This window comes from Melospiza georgiana, chromosome 6 (assembly GCF_028018845.1).
Source record: "Melospiza georgiana isolate bMelGeo1 chromosome 6, bMelGeo1.pri, whole genome shotgun sequence".
In the NCBI taxonomy this organism is placed as follows: domain Eukaryota; kingdom Metazoa; phylum Chordata; class Aves; order Passeriformes; family Passerellidae; genus Melospiza; species Melospiza georgiana.
In genome coordinates, this window is record NC_080435.1 from 59,660,807 (window position 1) to 59,677,882 (window position 17,076).

Below are 17,076 nucleotides of genomic sequence, written 5' to 3' on the forward strand. Positions count from 1 at the left end.
TCCCGGCCCCGTTCCCGCTGTCCCGGCCCCGTTCCCGCTATCCCGGCCCCGTTCCCGCTGTCCCGGCCCCGTTCCCGCTGTCCTGGCCCCGTTCCCCCTATCCCGGCCCCGTTCCCGCTGTCCCGGCCCGGCCGGCGGCACCGGAAGCGCGCGGTGCCATGGCCACGGCGTCCCCTTACCCGGCGTCCGGCGGGAAACGCGCGGGGTCCTCCCCTCAACGGCGTCCGGCGGGAAACGCGCGGGCCCGGGAGGGTAAATCGAGCGGCGGCTCCGCGCGCGGCCGATTCGCCCGGTTCTGTGGCGAATCTGCGGGGCCGGGCCCGGCACGGGCCCTTCCTCGTGCGCGCGCGCGCGTGGCGAATCTGCGGGGCCGGCGCGGGGGCGGTGAGTGCGCGCGGGCCCGGAGCGCGTGAGGGAACGGGCGCGGGAATGGGCGCGCGCTCCCGAGGGACCGGGAGTGTCCCTGAGGCACCGGGAGGAACCAGGAGTGGTCCCGTGCCCGGGAGAACCTGGAGACACCGGGAGCCTCCCCATGAGGGCCCGGGAGAGCCCTTGAACCTCTCCGTGAGGACCCAGGAGACGCCGGGAGCCTCTCCGTGAGGGCCCGGGAGAGCCCCGGGAGACCTCTCCGTGAGGGCCCGGGAGAGCCCTTGAACCTCTCCGTGAGGACCCGGGAGACACCGGGAGCCTCTCCGTGAGGGCCCGGGAGAGCCCTTGAACCTCTCCGTGAGGACCCAGGAGGGCCCGGGAGACCCCGGGGGCCTCCCCGTGAGGGCCCGGGAGACACCGGTTGTCTCCTCGCGGCCCGTGAGGGTCCGAGGGCGCTACCGAGGGCTCTCAATAATGAAATCCCCGCTCTGTGCCCGGTGTTGGGCCGGGGCTTGGCTGAACGGGTGATTCCCGAGGGAGAGGAACTCAATGTGCCCTTGGAAGAGAGAGCTGGAGGATGGAGTAGAAGGAAAAGAGCAAAAATAAATAAGGCTCGAGCTGTTAGCCTCAGGTTTTGGTTTTATCAAGTGTCAGCCAGGTGTGATCTCACTTAAATAGGAGGGTGCTGGGGGGAAATGTGTATTTTCCCTCAGGCCTATGCCCATGCACGTGTTTGGTGTGCTCAGAGAGGCTCCCCTGGTGCCTGAGGTCAGGCTGACGCTGGTCACTCACCTTTGGTGTTGGATTTCCACCTCTGATCCCTTCTCCTTCAGAGCAGGGTCCAGGCCAAATGCAGGAGGCAGTGACTGATAACAAGCTGAGCACCAGCTACAGCTGGTTATCCAACTCCTGACTGGCCCCTCTCATCTCACCCTGTCCTCAATTCATTAAATGCCCCTGGCCTCTTAAAATTAATTTGTTTGGGCTTCTTTTAAATCTGATGGCAGTTCAGTTGTAGCCCAGTAATCTCCCATAATAAAAGAACTTTCTCTACAAGCTGTGGAGAGTTTACCTTGACACAATTCTTTGACTCGAGATTTTTATTCTTTGACACGTTTCTTTGACTTGATGCTTTTACCCTTCCTTTTCAGAAACACTTGCATGGTGTTCTGTGTGCAGCTGGAAACGAAGGTCTAAAGAGACATTTCAGCTTTCTTTTTATGGAGTAGGTGATAGTTGTAGCTGATTTAGATGGTTAGTGGGATTTACAAGTGTGAGGGATTTGTAGTGTCTCTCCATCACTCTTCTTCCAAGAAAAATGTAGAAAGATCTTGTAAAAAGATGAGGAAAACTCCCAAACACAGGGCTTGTTTGTTGTGATCAGAGGGACTTGTGAAACTTCTGTATTTGGAAGAGCCCCGGGGCTTTTCAAGAAGGGAGATTTCCCAGTTTTTGCTCCTTTCTGGTGACCCAGCACACCCAGGCTGTGTCCCTTGCAGCAGAGGTTTATTTATTCTGCTTCCTGCAGTGTGAATGTCCTTGCTGAGAGGGGCGGTGCTGAATTTTTAAATCGTGTTTAGCCCACGGGATTAAACCGGAGCCTGCAGGAGCCTGGTGGCTGGGCTGGGCTGGCTGAGGTGCTGAGCACTCTTTCATCACCCTTTAAAAGCTTTTTGCAGAGTTGGAGGGAAAGGGGAGAAGCAGCAGGAAATCTTGAGAGAATACAGTTAGCATACGGTGGAACAAAGCAGGTTTGCACATTCCTGGCAATGTTCAGGAGCTCTTTATAGATGTAAGGCTGATTTATGGCTGAAGGTGCAGCAGAGCTGTGTAATTCCCCTGTGGAATGTGTGAAATGCCTGTACAGGGACAAGAGCTTCAGGCACTTCAGATCAGGCTGTGCTGATGTGAATCAGAGCCTTTCCCAGGTGCCAGAGCTCTGTGAAACTCCAGTCTCAATCTGCCATTTCCAATCTTGCCAGATCACGGGAGGACAGGGATCAGGTTTGCCATAAACACAGATCATGAGGCAGCCTGAGTGTGGGAAAATGGCACTGACAGGTGAAACTCTGAGCTTCCTGCCTTGGCCAGGGGACAGGAGTGCTCCCTGCAGTTTCTGTTGAATTATCCACATACCTGCCCTGGAGAGTTGTCACTGCTCTTGTTTGCTCACAGGCTGAGAGAGGAGAGAGGAGTTGCCATCACTTCCCACTGGGTACTCCAGTGATGGGCAGGTCCATTCTCCTGAAACAAAATAGGGGTTTAGGGGAGAGGAGAGAGGCTGGAGAGGGATTTTGGATAAGGACAAGGGGGTGACAGGACAAGGGGTGGTGGCTTTGCACTGCCACAGGGCAGGGTTAGATACTGAAGTCCTTGACTGAGCGTGGTGAGGCCCTGGCACAGGGTGCCCAGAGATGCTGTGGGACCCCATTCTTGGAAGTATTCCAGGACTGGAGGGGGCTTGGAACAGGCTGGGATGGTGGAAGGTGTCCCTGCCATGGCAGCAGGGTGGAAGGAGATGATCCTGAGGGTCCTTTCCATCCCAAACCAGTCTGTGATTCAGTGACCACCTGAACAGAACCTGGCTCCTTGTTACCACCATATCCTGCAGGTTCTCCTTTGAATAACCTGTGTGAGCTGCCTGCCCATGAGGAGTTCTTGCATTTTACATCCCAGAATCATCTGTGCCCCTGGCCTGCAGTCTGAGCTGGCTCCCTGTGCAGGGATCCAGTGTGGTGTCAGTGGGAGATGTCACCATCCCTGAGCTGCTGGCAGGGGCTGTAGGGACACTCCACTCTGTAGGGACACTTTGCTCTGTAGGGACACTCCACTCCTGTGAGAGCCCCCTGATGCTATTTCAGTTGCTTCATTTTCTTTCTGTTGCAGAAATAATTGTTGCTGTTTCTCTGTTTATGTTCAGGCAGTTGTGTACCCCTTCCCTTCCCCCTGCTGGGAGACTGCAATAGCTAAAGCTCTCTAAAACATCAATGTCTTGCCCAAAAATTGGCAAAGCATAATAGAAGATTAATTGTAAATAGCCCTTGCTGAAGGACTAAAAGAACTTTTTCTTTACCCAAGTGATTGCACTTCAGTGCTCGTTTTTCTTCCACAAGTTGAATTAAACTAAGGACCTTGTTCTTGCTGACACTTGATATTAGTTTGCATTATCATTGTGATAACAGGTGTTAGATAACATGGAAATGAAGGGCAAAGGAGACAAGGCTTCAGTCTTCTAGGAAACCTGCAGGGATGCTTTCAAGCCTTAGCTTGCTCAGTGTGTTGGATTAGGAATGTGAGTCTTCCTTGAGGATGCTTGTTTAAATACTTAGATCCATGGCTGTTAACCTCATCCCTTTTTCTTTGTCTGTTTCATTCCATTTTCATTGTTCTCTGTTTTTCTTGCATTTCATTCACTGCAATAACCACAACATTTGCTGTAGTTCAGGTGTTCGGTGCAGCTACAGAAACCAGGCCTGCACCTTGTGCTGCATCTCTTCAGTGACTGCCAGTTTATATTTGCTTTTTTTTCTTTTACAGATCACATCTAAAGTCACTGAAACTCCAAGGCTGGAAAGTGTTATGACTTTGCTTCTTCCCCAGCTCCTGCCCTAGCTTATTCAGTAAATTTGACACCACTTATAATAATAATTAAGATATTCTGTAAGTCAATTTAGCTGTGTGAAATACCCTAAAAGCCTTTAAAGGACAGCAGTTGGCAGGTGGCTCTGCTAAGGTTTCATACCTGGAATTATCGTGGATGTTTTTTTTACTGAACACATTCCCAACAGGTAACTTCCCTTTGAGTGAATGGCTTGGGAGTTTGCTTGCAAAGTTGCATTTAAACACACTTCAAGGATGCACAAAATTCCATTCTGATGTAAAATGTTGCAGTTCATATTTATGTTTTTTATTTAAATCTTGACTTTTGTCCTCACCTTTAGGTGACTGAGCCACAGGAGGTGGAACATGGCTGGACAAATATCAGAGGCTGATCAGATCAAGCAGGTGAGATGCTGCATTTGGGAGGGGGGGCTTTGAAAGTCTTGTGCTGCTCTGTCACAGGGAGTGGAAGGTGTAGTGCATAGGGAAGGACAGAAACTCTGAGTTATCTGAGTTAACCAAAATTTCAGCAGGTGACCATTGACAAACAGCATATTTTGGTATGAGCAGCTTTTGGTGCTGAAATCCTCTGCCTGAGAGTAAATTTTTCTAGGGACTTGCCCTTCAGATTTTCTTATACCATGCAGCTGTATGTAAGAAAAAGAAACACTGATTTTTAAGGTGTTTTTTTTTAATATTCATTGTCCAATTTTTATTTACAGTTCAAGGAGTTTCTTGGCACATACAATAAACTTACAGAAAATTGCTTTGTGGATTGCATAAAGGATTTCACTAGCAGAGATGTGAAACCAGAAGAGGTAGGTGATGGCTTCTAATGATCCTTTGGTAGAATGGCTGTGCAGCATTCCAATTTCAGAAACAACTCAAGAGAGTTTTGATCTTTAAACCAAGGTACAAAGCCAGGCAGTGGAGTGTGAGTGTCCCATCCCAGAGCAGCTTGGACAGGGCTTGGAGCAGCCAGGGACAGTGCAATGTGTCCCTGCCCATGGCAGGGGGTGGAACTGATGCTCTTTAGTCTTCCTTCACCAAAACCACTCTAGAAGGGGTTGTGACACACAGAATCTGCCCAGTCCCCACTGACTGTTGGCTGCTCCCTACAATTCCATGTGTTTCATTCCCTGAGCTGTCAGTGGAGGTTCCTGTGCTTTAACTTCTCATGGAGGTGACTCCATGGACAGGAAGCTGCCCACCTACAGCCTGCATCTCACCCTTTGAGGAATCCTGCTGAAATATTTGTTTACCTGCCCACGTTCCTGCCTTGTAGTGAGTCATGGGAACACAGCTCTGCTGTTCAGTCCACGTCCCTGCACTGCAGGGAGCTCCCTCACGCTGCCATCTGCAGAGAGATTCAGCTCTCCATAAGATTACTTGCATGGTTTTGCTTCTCCTTGCCTGTTGAGAGGCTGTTTCAGAGCCTAATCATTTTGTTGGTTAAAAATCTAATAACCTTTGCTTGATTCTGCTGGCAGGAAAAAAAAAAAACCAAACCAACTAAAATTTTAAACTAACCATTGCTTTGAGCCTTTTCTGCTTCTCTGGAGTTCAGCAGGCAAAACTCATGTGTCCTTCCACGTTTGTTTCTGCTGCCCTGAACAAAGCTCTCTTAGCTTCCCAAGACAGATTCCTTCTTTCCCTAATCTTCTCTTTCTGCTTTAGTGGAATTCTATTACAGGTCATAATTATTTTGGGTTAAAGATTACCTAGTTCAAAAATATTCTTAAGAGTCTTGGAGCAGCCTGGACTAGTGGGAGGTGTCCCTGCCGTGGCAGGGGGTTGGAATGAGATGATATTTAAGGTCCATCCCAACCCAAACCATTTTCTGATTGTGAGCTGCCTATTTTTGCTTCTGTGGATTGCAGAGGGTTCATGTCTGGTGGCACAGGAACCAGCTGTTAACAGAGGAACTGGGAAAAACCTTTCTTATGGGAAATTCTGCCAGATTGTCCATTATGGGATTTCCTGCAGAGCACCTGTCTGGAAACAGGACACTTGTCTAGATGGACACTGCTGTGGAAATTCCCATGTTTCTCTTGAGAGCTGTAGTTCCTTATTAAATAATTGAGATCAATACCTCCACAGATCTCCTCTGAAATCCTACATTTGAAAAAACCCAACTTCTGAGCTCTTTCCTCCCCCAGGTGCCAGTGCAAGTCTGGACTCACACACAGAGGCCTGGGGCAGCTCCAGTTGTTGTTTCCTAGGGAGACTCCACTCCTGCTCAGCAGGTTTGGCTGGAGCTGCTGCCAGGCTGAGGGGCTGGGTGCTGTGTGGAGCTTGCTGGGGTTGTGTCCACTTCATTTCATCCCTTCTGCTTTTCACATCCCTCTGCACTGAGCAGGACCAAAGCAATGTCTGCTGTGTTCCCAAGCACAGGGGTCACCTTTCCTTTCCACCCAAATCTGTTACTTTGAGCCATGGCACAGAATATCCACTTAGTAGGACTGTAGCCCAGAAATAATCTCACAACTCTTTCTCTACACTTTAAATTTGAAAAATACTGTGGATGGAATAGGCTCTGGTATTTATTTCCCAGTCCAGCTGACTGAGGTACTCTGGTGGCAAGGCAGGTACCAGAATGCTGCTAGAGCAACAGGAAGGGTAAAAAAGGGTTAAACTGAGTTAGCAAAGAGCAGATCACATTTGGCTGTCAAAGCCAGTATGTGTTTGTAAACAGAATTAAAACAAAATTTACTAATTTAATAGATTTATTATTAATTTCAAAATATGTAGTTCAATTCCACAAGAGGAGCCCGGGGACAAAAGGATGGTATCTCTGGGTGCAGGGTGTTTTCCATGGAGACTTTAACATGAGAATGAATATTTGTGAATGTTTCAGGCATACCAGAAAAACTCAACTTTACATTTTCTACTGCCCTCACCTTGACAGTGTGAGAAGCACTCACCCAACTGTTTATCCCTGTCTGTGCTGGTATTTTGGGTCCTGTTTGGGGATGTGTTTGACTGTCTGAAGCCCTGTGTTCCCTCTTGCTGCAGATAACTTGCTCAGAAAACTGCCTGCAGAAGTATCTGAAGATGACCCAGAGGATCTCCATGAGATTCCAGGAGTACCACATCCAGCAGAACGAGGCTCTGGCAGCCAAGGCAGGACTGCTCAGCCAACCTCGCTAGAGCAGAGCTCTGTGCTCAGACCTAAGCTGTGCCAAGAACACACTGGGGGATTCCTGCTGTCAGGATGTGTGTCCAGCAGCTCAGAGCAGAGCTGTGGGTGCTGCTCAGGCAGTGGGAGCAGAAGGGTTAAACAGGAGCTCAGTCCTGCTGGCCTGGCAGTGAAGTTTGTTTCCACAAGGGAATGATGCACATACAACTTTTCCCAGGGCCTGGTATCTGAATTTCAGGGGTGGTGGGAGGGCTCACCTGCCTTTTGCTGAGACTGGTTGAGATGAATCAATGTAACTTGGGGAATACTTTTTTATTTAATTCAAATAAAATCAGCTGGAGCCATATACAGCTGTGTGTTCTTTCCAAAGAGCCATTTTTGGGACATCTGAAAGCAGCCTTTTGTTTGCTGGGGGCTCTGTGCTCAGCTGCTCCAGAGCTCTGCTCATTCACTGCTGCTGAGGAGCTGACAGAGGCCAGAGGGAGCTCAGGCAGGGGTGCCCCAGATTATCCTTGGTCACTGACAGGGGACAGGGGGACATGAGCAGCACTTGTGCCTGGGGCAGCTCCTGTGCAGCCCTTGGGGTCCTCCCAGCCCGGCCTCCTGGCCTGACACCCTCCAGGCACTGAGCTTGCTGCAGTTTGCACACAATTCACAGAATCACTGGGTTGGAGGAGACCTTAAAGATCATCAAATCCAACCCATGCCCCAACACCTCAACTAAAGCCTGGCACCCAGTGCCACATCCAGGCTTTGTTAAACACCTCCTTTCTCCTGTGAATGCCAGCAGGAAATCCAGGCTCTGCACAGCACAGGGTCTGTCCTGCTGCTGCAGGAGCCCACAGAGAGGTTTGGAAGGCAGCTGGATTGGGTTACAAACACAGCAGTGCTTTGGAAGGATCCTGACAGCTGCAATCCTGCAGTCAGGGCAATAGTGCAGTGGAATGACAGCAGGCACCTTGTGCTTCAGGTCTCACAAAATCCAGGGACAACGGGGACTGAACATCAGGAGCAGGTGATGAGGAGTGAACCAGAGCTATTCCACGTCAGCTGCCAGGTTCTGTTTTTGATAGAGAGGCAACAGCAAGGAACAGAAAGCAGGAGGAGTTTTTTGTTGTTACCTTCTCTACCTTTCTATTTCCAGCAGAGCTTGAGTAACTCAGCTGTGGATTCCTGGCCCCTGAGGGCAGCACAGTGCCCTGCCACCTGCACCAAGCACTGCTCTGTGTGCTGCAGCTCTGCCTGGAGCCCTGCTCCTGGGCTTGCCAAGGTGCAAGGAGCCAGTGGGGCCTCCAGCCCCACATCCCTGTTTGTACCCCTGCTCCTGGGCTTGCCAAGGTGCAAGGAGCCAGTGGGGCCTCCAGCCTCACATCTCTCTGTTTGTACCACAGCCCCTTCCTTCCTCCTGTGCCTCGTTACCCTGGAGATGGATGAGAGCTCACTGAAACAGTGAAGGCTGAAAATGAGCCCAAATAAGGCAGCAAGTCTGCAGTGTCCTGTTTTTTCAAGGGAATATCAAGCTAAAAATGTCCACGTTGTTTGCTACAATCAGGCCACAAATGCTGCAGCTAAATTGAATCAATACATGCATAGTAAAGACTTGAAGGCTTTCCTTGAAGCAGCTCTCTTTCTGTTAAACATTTGAAAATAATCCATGATTGAGATTTTCCACTGGATCTTCATGTGCAAAGAGGTGCTCAGAAAACTGCCTGAAGAGAAAAGTGGAGGATTTTCATGTCTTCTGAACAAAGCACCTTGGGGCTGAAGTGAAGGGAGTTAAAAAAATAATGGCTTTCTCTCATTTCTGTATTTGGAGCTAAGAAAATATTTAAATATTAGGACAGATTTCTTTTAAAAAAGGTAAAGCAAGTTTTAGAGGGACTTAGTTAATAAATTACCCACTTTCAGGTTTGGATAATCAATTTTGTCAAAGCTCTTTCTGTACAAAAATCTTGTGGTCTTTCACATCCAGGTGACAGGTTGCATACAGACAATACAAATACATTTGAGCTTGGAAATAAAATGCATCCATATAACTAAAGCATCCAGGTGATACAAATAAATACTATAAAATCGGATAAAAATGGTTTTACTCTGGATCCTTACAAAGACAACAGCATTTTCTTAAATCCATTAAGGGCTGTGAGGAGGAGGTGAATCACCTTGCTGAGGCACAGGAGGTGCAGGAAGGGATCCCACTCTGATGGGAGAAGGAGCAAAGGGTGAAGAATGGGAAGCTGCTGAGGGAGGAGTACTGAGAAAGCTGGAAAGGAAAAAGTGAGCCCAAGTGGAGGTGGGAGGGGAGGGCAGCCTGCCAAAAGCAGCTCAAGGAAACTGAGCTGGTAAACAGACACTCATTAGGGGGAGATGCTCTCTGCAGCAGCAGTGAGGGACACAGATCCTTCCTGCTGCACACACACAGCTCCTCCTGAGCCCACAGAAAGCAGAACCTGTTCAGCAGCAAGGGTCAAATGAGAGCCTTGCTCCAGAGTGGCCTGGACAGCACAGTGCTGGCACAGCCAGCAGATCAATCAGCTGGAAGATTATAATGGAGGCTCTTTGAATTCTCTCCAGGATAAAAGCAAAGCCCCAATTTATGTAATCCCCTGCTGAGAGCTTCAACTGCTGAGCTCTGTTGGAAGGCAAGAAAAGGAGTGACTGCAGAGCTGTCAGGAGTGTGGGTGAGCACTGAGTGTGGCTGTGGCTGCAGAGCAGGGAGGCAAATCCTGTGTGCTCTGGCATTCCCCACTCTGGGAACTGGAGCTTAGCAACAGCTCTTGCTTCAGCATCTTCTCTCAGCTAGCTGGGAAGTCAGCACATGGCATTTGAGGAATCCAGTTCAAACATTAAGAACTCCATTAAGCTCAGCTCCAAAATTCCTTGAATGAGTCTGGCCCAAACTCTGAAAGCTGTAAAAGCAATTAAAGCCTCTGACACCTAAACCTGCATCATGTCTGCAACCTTGCATTTCCAGAGGACAGAATTAAAAGAACTCCAAAAGTTACAATTCTGCCTCACACTGCAGGGTTTTAAAAATGATGTTTTACCTTAACTTCACACTCCTTTGTGTTTTGGTGTCAGGGAGCAGCAGGTTCTTCACAATAAACGTCAGGTGAAATGCATATGTTGCAGTTTTACAGCAACAACTGGAATTGAATCAGGGGAAGTACATTAGTGACTATTTCTGCAGATTAAACTGTTGTTGGATTTGTGACTATATTGTGCCAAAAGGCACTTGAAGGATGGATCCTGGGGCACCAGGAGAGGGGCAGGGTCACCCTTGGAGCACACAGACACTGCTGGGGCACAAGCAGATACTCCTGGGGGGGATGGAAGTAGATGATGTGTCAGAGTCCTTCCCAATCCAAACTGGTTTTATTCTCCAGAGACATAAGGAAATGTCTTATGGAAGGTCTGGAAGAAGAGACAACACATTTCACTGCAGGGGATGCAGGGAGCAGTGGCACCCCTGGGCACTGGGACAGCCCAACAGGAAAGGTTTTATGAAAACCAGCTCTGGGCTGAATGTAACATGAGCTGATCATTCAGAGGCACAGAGAGGTGTTACCCTGCATGGGGATGCTGCCCAGGGCCTCTGAGCCACAGAGAAATCACATTCCCATCAATTGTTCAGGGCTCTCCAAAGAAAAAGCAGGAAACAAGAAGAGCAGCAGCCAAACCTCAGCCACAGAGATCAGCTCCCCCCTGCACTGCCTGTGGATAACAACATTCCATAATTATTCCCACAGCATTTTGTGGGGCTGCTCTCACATTCTGAGTCAATCACATTCAAATACCTGCACAGACCAACATAAAATTTTACCTCTCACTGGTTCCAGTGCCAAAACATTTCATCATCAGAGAGGGATTGTGCCCACCTGAGGGAGCCACTGCCCCTGTCCATGCCCCTGGGATGGCACACAGGGGTCACCTGCAGGGTGGGAAGCAGAGCATGTGCAGAAGGAATTAAGGGTTGGGGCTTTCCTTTTTTTTTCCTTTTAAAATAGCTTTATTTATTCATAAGGGAAATAAAGGAGCATCAAAAGATATGGTTTTAAGTTTCACATAAACAAGTTCCTTGTTAAAGCAGAAAGCAAACACACTCTTGTGCAATATAGCAAAGTATTTAATACAAATTCCACATCTTACCCCTCCTTATGAAACTGGCATAGCTGGCAGGAGCAGGGTAAATTAGGTCAGGCTGTACCCAGATGAGGGATTAGAGGAGGAGTTTAGGAACAGCTGAAGACACCAACAGTGCTGGAATGGAAATGTTGTTGGGTTTACTCTGAACAGCAGGAAAGTGAGAAATCACCAAAGCCCAGCACCACGGCAGGGCAGTGTCCCCCAGCAGCAGCTCAGGGTCAAACACAGTGACAATTCCTGCAGGCTGGCACAGCTCCAGCACAGCTCCAGGGCAGCTTTCCTTGGCTGGCAAACACTGCCAGAGGGCAAGTGAAGCAAAGCTTCCATGGTTAGTGCAGTGAGTGAGCTGTGCTGGGGCACTGAGGCCAAGGGGCATCAAACAAAGCCAATTCTCATCTTGGAAATTCTTGGTGAGGGATGAGCAGCAGCACAAGGGTGTGAACCAATGTTAACCAATGCAAACAGCTGCAGAGCTGAAGCAGAACCAACCTGCTCTGAGCCAGAATGCCACTGCAGAATCTCTGCAATGGAAGGAGCAAGAATAACACCATAAATAGCAAAGATAATTCAAAATCAAGAAGACACAAGAAAATTACTATTCTTAGAAAAATTTTCACAATCAACACTTTTATCCTTCCAGTTTTCTTCAAATGGCAGCATGGTGAGCATTTGTCATTGAGCTGGGATAATCATAAAATCCACCACTCACTGGCATTAAAACAAACACACCATCAGGCCAAAAACACTGGAACACAAAAAGTAATTTACATATCCATCCAAAGCAATGGATGGGGCTAATAAATAAATACTTAAATAAATAAATACTTGTGGAATTTGGGGAGTGCACAGATATTTAGAGCAAACAGAAGACCCCAAATAAATCCCAGCTCCTCAGGGGTAACTGATAAAGGTGAGTAATTTTAAACACTGAGACCTCTTAAAATCCCATCCTGTTTGGTGTGAGGCAATATGGGAGAATGACAGACTTTCTGAACATCTGAGAGAAACAGCTTAATAGTATGAGCTAATTACAAAATGTCATTTTCCTTAGCCCTGGAATTACAGTGAGTCAGCCTCTGGGAATATCCCCTTTGGTTCCACTGCTTTATTATGGCCCCCACATCTCCAGAGCCTCACACTCTAGCAAATAATAAAATCCCAAGACCAGAGAAGGAAAATAACCAAGATTTCAGTGCATGATTTTTGCAAAGGGCAGTGAAGTTTTTTTGCAGTGAAGTAAACAGCTCAACATACTTTTGTGAACACATTAATCTTTTATTTCAGCTGGTAAATCTGGCTCATGTCAGATTTCTTTCAAGCCATCAAACCAAACCTGCTTTTTTCTTAAAAAGAAGACTACAGCATTTCTTAGATTTACTGCTGTTAAAGAATTCCAGTAAATGCTGCCCAGAAAATCCATTTGGCTGCCTCAGCTATCCAAGAAGATTTTTAATGGGCAAAAAAAGAACATGTTATAAAAGTAATAATTTTTTAATGCAATATTCCATCTGGCTGACAAACCTGTCTGCAGAGAGAAGGCTCTCTCAGCAGTGGATTTTCTGACTGAGGCACAGGAGCTGACAATCCTTAGATTCAGTTTCTCCTCCCAGCTCCACATCAAAGCCATCCTGAGTAATTCTGGTAGCCATTTCTGCATGACTCCCCCTACAAAAAAAAAAAAAAAAAAAAAAGATTATTTAACCATTTCAAAAATTTCTGTCTAATACTGCACCTTCTAAAAAATTAGACTGAAGCATGCACAAAAACACAAACACTGATTTAATCACCTTTTCTGCTGCTCCCTGTGAAGGTCAGACACATCATCCTTCAGGAAGACAAATTTCTTTGCCCTTGTTATGCTTTTCATTCACAGGTAATTACTACTGAAAATCTGTTTAACCTCTGTCAAAACAATGTTTTGTTATTATTGTTCTGACAACTCTGCTTCTCTTGCCTGATTAAACAGAAGAAACTTTCCCAGCCACCAGCAACCTGATGGAGGAGCCAAAACCAAGCAGGGATTTAACTGGGGGTTCTGAACTTTCACTTTAGAAAATAAAAACTCACCAGTACAAATGCAGCTGATACACTTGATGGAAAGTGAATAAAACAAGTAAGGAAATGAATCTTACTTACCTTATGTCCTTGCATGGAAACATTCTGAGATTTTCCATCTTTCAGATTTTTGCTAATACAAAAATAAATAATCTGGCAGTTCTTTGTATCAACTGCAGAAAATGAAGGAAGAGTCTGATTCTCTTACAACCTTGCTTCTTTTAACAGTGTTCATTCCATACCTTAATTTTATTTATTTTTTTTACCTTCTAAGAAAGCTTGAAATAGCAAATACCATTTTGAGGAAAACTTGTAGAAGATCAGAAGGCAAAAGAACAGCACAAAGACTGCCAAGAAGGTGCTTTATTTCTGCTTGGTCTCAGAAACACAATACCTAATCTCTTATTAAAAAAAAACCAATTCTGTATAATCATAATTACTGTGTCTTCAACAGGACAAACTTCCAGCTAGTGAAAGACACTTTGGAATTTATATAAACAAGACTTCAATAAGGGGATTGTTGTAGAGTTAGAAATCATAGATTTTATTAGGGTTTCATCTTGATTTCACCTTTAACCCAGGACAGTTCAATGATTCCAGCTGGTTTTCTTTTCCCTGTGCAATTTTTAAACATCACAGCAAACTACTGCAAACTTCTACTGAATAATCTGATGTGCTCCTTCCCAGAAGGATAAAAACCAGGGGATCAGTGAGAGGCTGGAGGCTTTGCCTTGGCACAAAGTGCATCTTTTGCTGCAGGTTCAGTGCTCTGCCAGAGTAACCCCAGCTGGTTTTGGGGTGAGCACAGCGAGGGAAGCAGGTGGGAGAGAAGCAGGGAGGAAGCTCTCCCTGTCAGGGCTGGAATGGGGTTCCATCATCCATGGGAGCATACCTGGAGCCTTCCAGCAGCATTTTAAACATTCCTAAGAGACAGGGACAGCAGCCAGCTGAGAACACACGTGGGGAATATCCAGGCCAGGGCAGCAGCTCCTCCATCCTCTGTGCCTGTTTAAGATCTCACAGTGTGCACACAGGTTAGAGATCAGAGATCTGCACAAGATGGCATTAATCTGTTATTTGCCAGGATTTTAGATTGCTTCTGTAAATATTAAACATTTGACCCATGTTACTTCCTTTTAAATGAGTATTGCTTTTTATTCGTAGCTGTTAGAAGATTAACAAGTAAAAGTTAGCTCTGAAAAAGTCTTTACAGTAATTTATGGAGATTAACTTTCCTATTTAGGGTAAAGTCCAGACATTTACAAGAACAATCACTTAAATAAAAATAGAATATAAAGCCTATGTTTAAAACATGGCCTTTATTAGCGCTGTCTAGTGAGCTCCATATTTATCTTACATTGAAATAGTTCTGCTTTGCTTAAGAAAAGACAGAAAAAGTGCATTTACAAGAGTACTTTTTCTTTAATTTTCTGCGAAAATGGAAGGAATTGGAATCACAAGTTGACAAATGCTGTAAAATGAAATTTCAAGAAACATCAATTTTAGTAATGCTACGCCATCACTAGTGTTTCCTCCTGACCTTCTGCTGTGTGGAACCAGAATATCCTGATATACAGTCTAGAGCATCTATATTATTACTCTACAGCATATTAAACACAGAAAAAGGGGCTCAGGCCCCCTTTCAATGTACAAACATGAATAAAAAAATTGTTTAAAAAAATCACTTTTTATACATAATGTATATGCAAACTGCTTTAAATACATGGGTTTGGAAGAGTTATTTACAAGCTGCATCAGCCTGTGGGACAATCCACAGGCAGAGCACACACAGTTGCTTTTACTTTATTGGTGCATCTCAACTTTGGGAGATGGAAATTTATTCGGCAGTACAGCAAACACAAGAACTTGTGACAAAGCATCTTAAGGGCAACCCAAGAAATTTTGTTCCTCCAAACAAGGTTAAGTACTAGGACTGCCAAAGTTTCCAAATTAAGTTTTATTTTAACCCAGATGCCTGCTGGCAGATCTGTGAGGTGGAGGATATGTAGACAGACCCATTGGAAGTACAGGTTTGGCTACTGGATAACTCCTCCTGCAGAGCCAGAACTGAGAAGGATGTTTTGTCCAAAGAGTGAACTAATCTAGAATTTTTTTTTTCCAATTTTATTAATATTTTAAAAAATACATAAAAATACAACATCCAATGTCTGAATAAATATATTTAACAAGTTGCAAGATACCTTATTTTACACAAAAATTTCAGCTTTAGAAATCTTGTTAAATAACTTCATTGTTGTTATATATTTCATTTTTCGTCTTTTTGTAACAAAATAAAAACTCTGAAATTACATAGAAAAAAGACAAAATATTTTTGTCAAGGGATAAGATAGTCCACTGAAAACCTATTCACAATTCCACTGTAAACATTAATAAACATTAAAACATTTGCATAATTGTGTGCTCAAAAATCCTATAAAAAGTGGAAGACTTATTACAACTGTAGTTTTCAGTCAACTACACTTCCTTTCACAATTTATTTTGTCCCATTTACAGCTTTAAAACTGGGCACATTGCTGAACACATACTTTGGCAGTTCTGTATAGCAAGTGCTTCCACAAAGAGGAACTACTCACCAAGAGTTACCCACAGCTTGGTGAAAGTGCAGCAGTTGCTCAGTTCTTTTGGAGAATACTCTGATGTCTGCTTGGTGCACTTGCTTTTTTTTTTTTTAAAGATCACCCTAGAACACCTGAATGCTTCATTGGACATTAACTTTGCAAATTTGATAAGTGCCCTTCCTCTGTGTTAGGAAAAAAAAACAAAAACAAAACAAAAAGAAACAAACAAGAAACAAAAACAAACACAATTACAAGGATGTCACGTTGTGCCTACAAACCTTCAGTTACCAATGAGCTTAAGTTCTCTGAACAGTAAATTAAACAAAAGAAGAGGGTAGGAGGGGGGAACAGGTACAGTCCAGCAGTGGAAGTGTGTACAGGATATACTTGGCAATGTCCAACCAGTTGAGTGCTTTCTGTGGCAGAATTTCAGGGTTTATGTCCATGGCAGAGAGCTGCTGGCAAGGCAGAGAAATGTTTATCACCTGCACTCCACAGCCAGCACGTTCTGGGGAGGAGAGGATGATGAGGGGCTCATTCCAGTGTCTGAGGAGGCAGATGACATGGATGCTCCTGTGTGGGACACTGAACACACAGAACAGCAGATCAGCATCAGGTTATCAAAGTACAGCTCACAAGGAAGGTTTCCTTGCTTTTAGGTTGTGTAAAAGACATCAAAGAGCAGCCCAGGCACAAAAAACTGATATAGAGGTTCTGCCAATTGCTTTCCCTGCTGTATTCACACAGGATTAGCCTTACCCAGTTATTGAAAAGGTAACTCACATGAGTCTAATGGAAACACCTGCACTAGGAAATCCAAGTTTCTATCACACAGTTATAAAAGACTCAGCAAATGTTTCTGTCAGGTTCAAGTTCCAAAACACCACAAATATTCTTTCTAAATACACACACAAACAGATGGTAACACTTTCCTTTCTTCTAAAATATCATCAGTTCAACTCAAATTGCTGAGAGACACATTTCCAAACAAATTAACTCCTCATGGGAATCATAAAGCAAATCTCAAGCTCACCTTCTCTGTCTTTCTTTTTCAACCTTTTCCTTCTCCTGTCTATGGTTGCTACCTCTGACTTCAAGGACATGTAGTATTTTCGGATCTCCTGTAGCTTTTCTTGAAGGAAGGAGATCCTTTCAGTGCTGCTCATGTTGTCCAGTTCATCTGCAAGT

The 17,076-nt window shown here is 45.6% G+C and overlaps 2 protein-coding genes across 3 annotated transcripts in view; one reads left to right on the forward strand and one right to left on the reverse strand.

Moving 5' to 3' along the window:
- Nucleotides 1-320: 320 nt before the first annotated feature.
- TIMM9 (translocase of inner mitochondrial membrane 9) lies at nucleotides 321-9,398 on the forward strand. 2 transcript variants are annotated; one of them, XM_058027193.1, is made up of 4 exons: nucleotides 321-384; nucleotides 4,311-4,374; nucleotides 4,692-4,787; nucleotides 6,985-9,398. In XM_058027193.1, exons 2-4 carry the CDS (start codon nucleotides 4,336-4,338, stop codon nucleotides 7,117-7,119), a joined length of 270 nt encoding a protein of 89 aa, XP_057883176.1. In that variant the 5' UTR covers nucleotides 321-384; nucleotides 4,311-4,335; the 3' UTR covers nucleotides 7,120-9,398. The 2 variants fall into 2 exon arrangements, with proteins under 2 accessions (XP_057883176.1, XP_057883177.1); XM_058027194.1 differs by lacking the exon at nucleotides 321-384 and adding an exon at nucleotides 3,848-3,989.
- A 5,041-nt stretch (nucleotides 9,399-14,439) lies between these two features.
- The window catches only part of ARID4A (AT-rich interaction domain 4A), a 48,773-nt gene continuing 46,136 nt past the window's right edge, over nucleotides 14,440-17,076 (reverse strand). The window contains exons 24-25 of the mRNA XM_058025871.1: nucleotides 16,922-17,068; nucleotides 14,440-16,473 (exon numbers count right to left, since the gene is read on the reverse strand). Of these exons, the coding sequence (XP_057881854.1) occupies nucleotides 16,370-16,473; nucleotides 16,922-17,068 (251 nt within the window). The 3' untranslated portion in view covers nucleotides 14,440-16,369. The remainder of the gene's footprint in view (nucleotides 16,474-16,921; nucleotides 17,069-17,076) is intronic.

Bases quoted from the DNA above. Each gene is read 5' to 3' on its own strand.
- TIMM9 (XM_058027193.1), top strand. From the start codon at position 4,336: ATGGCTGGACAAATATCAGAGGCTGATCAGATCAAGCAG. The intron at 4,375-4,691 runs GTGAGATGCTGC...TTTTATTTACAG, and splicing joins AGGCTGATCAGATCAAGCAG to TTCAAGGAGTTTCTTGGCAC. The intron at 4,788-6,984 runs GTAGGTGATGGC...CTCTTGCTGCAG, and splicing joins GAGATGTGAAACCAGAAGAG to ATAACTTGCTCAGAAAACTG.